We start from the raw sequence: 5,054 nt of genomic DNA, 5'->3' as shown, positions 1-5,054 counted from the left end.
AAAATATCAATATATGCTCATTTGATCGCATTTTTAAAAACGTACCAATAGATGGCCCACCCTGTAAAAACGTACCAATAAATGGCCCACCCTATATATATGTTTTCTTTGTGTGTTAAGACTTCAAATTTATCATCGGTATTTGTTTCTATTTCAGATCTAGTGTGGTTCGAACATTGACGTATTTCATTCTTGTAACTTGTCAAAAACATCAATCATGGAGACGCAAACTGAAGTAAGTCTTTATACTCTTTGTAAAATTTAAATTAAAAAATTTGAAACTCTGATTTGAAGATGCAGATTAAATTATTTTAGTCTTTGTCTGCATGAAAATATGCAAATTATCAGATTTTATCAAGCAAGACAGAAATGATGTGCATTTATTTTATGCAAACAACTTTCATCGTATTTCTAAAGTCCTTCTGCATTTTTCTCAAAATGAACATGAAAGCTTGTTATGGAAAATTTAATACGATTTTCTACTATCGTGATTGCATGGCTGAAATTTACACGAAATAACGTATCCAGATATGTGCGTTTGCTAGAAGTTTTAACGAGTCTCAAAATTTTTTATGTGTAAGTAAAATTCGATAATTATTATTCCATTCTAACTTTATATAAGAGTAACTTTATATAAGAGATATATTTATAGAATACGTGGAGAATAATTTAGAAATTTTAAAGTTTATAATGCATGAAAGGATAATGAAAATTTTAGTTAATACACTTAAGAGTCAACACCTTTCCATATACAAGACGTTTTATGTTTCAGCATTTTAAACAGTTTATTTAAAGCATTTCTTTGTTCTCGTGGTTCTATCGTAAATAAAGCACTGAAACTTTGATGTCACTCATGATCTTCCGTTATTTCACTTTAAATTTCTAAAACGTTTATACAACCTACATTATATAAACTCAGAATAAAATGTTCTAAAATACAATAGAACGATTTAAAGTGTACGATAATATTGAAAACTATATAAGGATAGATATTTTTTTATAAATTTTTCAAATCTTTATGTCATCTATTGATGCAATCTTACAATAAAATGCGTAATAATCATGAAATGCATGTGAATATTTCCCTGGGTTTAATGTTTCTAGAATTAAATTGTTGATAAATTTAATATAATCTAGAAAAAAAAATTCTAAACTGGCTAAAAAATCTCTCAGGTTTGCACGTGAATATATTTTTTTAAAGTTAATATTTCTAGAATTGTCGATAAACGTAATATAATCGAAAGAAGAAAATTCTAAATTGATTGAAAAATCTCTTTAGTTTTTAAGAAATTATAATGTTGAATTTGTTCTGATTCTTTTCGAATTCTTTTTATTAATATTTCATCGTTTTGTCAATATAATGAAGCTGGAAATAATCCATTATGTCAATGTACTCCATCGTATCAAATCGGCTTTCAGACGTGGTCGATTAACCGATATTCCCCTTTCCTCCTCCTTCTATCATTCAGTAGGGAATCCTCTCGCGAGCCCTCGAATCGAAGGTAGTCATCAATCAGCAACTCAACAATGTGAGATCTTGAAAACGATCGACAAGAAGGAGGACGTGAAGATAGATCTGACATTTCCTTGAACGACAACGGAAGTCGAGCTATCGGTTGCGTTAAACTTGTCGGTACATTAACATTATCTTTTTTTTCGCGAAAGTGCTACTCTATTACATAAATATTTATTTATACTACGAATTGTCATTTCTTATGCAAATTATGTAATGACGCAAGTATTATATTGAAGGATTGCTCGCAAAAAGTAATACGACCGTGAACCGCCACTACAGTATAATATTAGTAATTGCACTTTAACATTGCGCGGACTTTGCCACGTTGGAAACATCCATTGGATCATTTATTACAAAAACAATTGTTTATCTATTCTTATTCTTTTTTTCTAAATTATGAGACTTATGGATAATTTCATGAAGCTGGATCTAGTCGTCTATAAAAATAAATGATATTTGATCTGAATTAAAAAAGAATTTATTTCTATATCTTTATTTCTTGGACAATCTATCTAAGCAGTACTACTTTAATTGAAAATTTTTAACATTTAGAAAATAAAATTTATTTTTAAGTATTTTTGTATAATTTTATATAATATATATTAATAAAAATTACTTACTTATCATGCTTAAAATAGTAGATATTTTTTATTTTTGTTTGCCAACAAAAATTGTTCTTAAAATAATTTGATAGAAACGTGCCTCGAGATTAGTGACAATTTGAAATTTTTCATGAGAGATAAAAAACATCTCGGATTATTAAAAAGTTAAAGTTTAGTAAATTTATTAATTTAGTAAAACTGTTTGGATTGATTATTTATTCTAAATATTTTTAAATTACAATATATGCCATCTGAATCCGAACTTTAATTAATTTATCGTGCAATACTGTCTATTATTCATTTATATAAAAAGAGTTTAGTTTAAAGCATATACCGACAGACTTTAAATTGGAATTTTATTCATTTATAAACTGAATAACGCAAGCGGAAAACGATAAATCACGGTTATACATGTACCAGTAGATGGAACAATGGTATACGTCGTACTTTCCTCATTAAAACAAGAGATTTTACGAAAGCACTTAATAGAAAATTTATCTCGTTTATTGTAGTATGTTTTCGTTATCCTACATAAACGGCAAATCTAAAATTTAATATTATATATTATTTATTTATGCACAGAAGAAAATGCCTTTGTATTATTATATGTTTACTTGATTAATATGCTATTTTTGTAATTTATCGTTTGTTCATTTCTTTTGAGCTTATGCAGCAGTATTTATGCGCTTTCTAGTGTGAAATTTAAAAGAAACGCAGCTATTTTATGAAAGCTACATTACTGCGGCTTGATGGCAACTTTACGGGCGTGTCCTATATACATACATATACACATATATCTTTATTATTACGAGCATCACTGCTAAAAGCAACGGTCAATTTTTAGCAGTAGTGCTTGCTAGTGTAGCGTGTACGTAGCATTATATTGTGAATTGCCTATAAACTAGATAGCGTTGACGTAAGATAAGAGCGTGATCTCTTAGAGCACACATTCCTCCACGTGCAACTAACGATAATTCTTATTTACTGCACATATAAAAACTCTTATACTACTGACTTTTTAAGAACAATTTATTCCTTGATACTCGCTATTTATTTCGAAGCGCAACAAAATAAAGACTTATTTTCTTACCAATTAATGTTAATTATTTAATTTTGAAGCTCGCAACTCTTTGAAATTGATTAGCTTGTAATGTTGATATCGATATTATCGGAAGATAAAAATTAAGCAAAAATATCTTGTGCTAAATATACGATTAGAATACGAATGACTGACAAAAGTCACTTGTTAGGCACGATTATTCGATATTCAATCAAATAAAACTCAGAATGGATCAACTATATTTAACGCGACATGTGTGTGGTGAAGAAATATGGGTTAAGGTTTTTTTTTTTAAAAAACGTGATTGCCTCGGCATTGAGTTAGCGAGACGACTGTACCAGTGTTAAAATAGAAAAGCCTGCTCCATAATTGAACATCGAAATCTTGTTACTTTCGGTTTTGATCTCACTCAATTTTATTTTCGTTTTACTTTGGTTTTTCAATTACCATTCTCTACCCCCCACCATCCGTACATGTAGCGCATTTTAATCATCAAAAATGCGGACAATGATGTATGTTTTCTGTTGTAATTTAATTTTCTATCGTAACAAAAGATATGATATGTAAAATGTGATGGCACACGAGGATTGTGCATGCTCGATCTCTTTTAGAACTCAGTTCGTTACCAATAATGCTTTATAAATTGGTCGAAAACTTCCAATAAAACGCTTTTAATTGCTGTGTAAAAATACTTTTGTATTCAATTGTTTTTTAGTTACTTGCATTAAAACCATTAACGCGCACTTATCTTGTTTTTACTTTGCATCAATTTTAAAGTGAGTCAGGTTTTTACATCGCATGAATATCTTGTTTCACTCAGGTGGTGTGGAATTACTGCCATAAAAATATCAGTGATCTAGGTATATACACTTGCTTTTTTGGCGTGGCGTGAAATTTCAGTGAAATGTAAACGCGAACGAATCTTCTGGCACATGGATGTGTTTAATTGAATGTTAATTGACGGTTCGCTATTTACCGCTCTGTTTGATTTAGGAGAACCATGTCACATTTATGAGATACGAGAATCGTCCATTTTTCGCGAATAATTATCGATATTTGCCGTTTGTATTTATTGAACGTGGTTTGGAAATGGGTTTACGGACAGTTTATAATCACAAACGCAGTGATAGAAGAAAAATTACATTAAAAATACATGTTCTCGGTAGAGATTTAACGTTCTGTTTTCACAGAAAATATTTGATATTTTTATAGTGAACTGAATTTTTCATTATATTTTTTTATTAAAATATTTTTTTATTAAAATAATTTTAATCGTGCAATACCAAATGTTCCTCTGCTAATATAAATTTATTTTAGATAATGCATTAGTTATACTATTTGCGAACAATATTTTACGAGATTAAAATTAAAATACATATGTATATATATATAATCTAAACAATGTAAATGTTTTATTTTTATTTCATTTTATAAAGAATCTATATAACACTGAAGTTGTACATGTCAATGATTATACTCGATAAAATAAATTATTCGTTGCGGAAATAAGTAAGAGCTTTTGTTCATCGAGATCTGCTTGCAACGTAATCCGTATGTGATATTCAGGTATACATGGCATTACCGTACAAACTAACTAATTAATGAATAAGTGGAGTTCTGTTGACTGGATAATAAATGTACGCACTGCAAAGCCGATAACGTCTGTCAGCTGGGCACTGCACGCTTATTTACGACGTTCTGAAGCGTGCCAATAATTCGTTTTTATATTGAGTGCATCTCAAACTACAACAATGCTAGTAATTACGTGTACAATATGAATTTTATTCTTGTGAAAATAAGGTGAAAATATAAAGTGAAATTATACGTAAAATTTATATCACACACACACACACACACACACACACACACACACACA

At 29.3% G+C, this 5,054-nt stretch overlaps 1 protein-coding gene across 3 annotated transcripts in view; it reads left to right on the top strand.

Annotated features, from left to right (window-relative positions):
• The window catches only part of LOC108754948 (calcitonin receptor-like), a 112,896-nt gene that overhangs the window by 12,829 nt on the left and 95,013 nt on the right, over nucleotides 1–5,054 (top strand). For all 3 annotated transcript variants that reach the window (XM_018497623.1, XM_018497624.1, XM_018497626.1), the window contains exon 2: nucleotides 158–235. In XM_018497623.1, the coding sequence (XP_018353125.1) occupies nucleotides 218–235 (18 nt within the window). In that variant the 5' untranslated portion in view covers nucleotides 158–217. The remainder of the gene's footprint in view (nucleotides 1–157; nucleotides 236–5,054) is intronic.

This window comes from Trachymyrmex septentrionalis, unplaced genomic scaffold (genome assembly GCF_001594115.1).
Source record: "Trachymyrmex septentrionalis isolate Tsep2-gDNA-1 unplaced genomic scaffold, Tsep1.0 scaffold83, whole genome shotgun sequence".
Classification (NCBI taxonomy): Eukaryota; Metazoa; Arthropoda; class Insecta; order Hymenoptera; family Formicidae; genus Trachymyrmex; species Trachymyrmex septentrionalis.
This window is presented reverse-complemented; position numbering and strand designations above follow the sequence as displayed.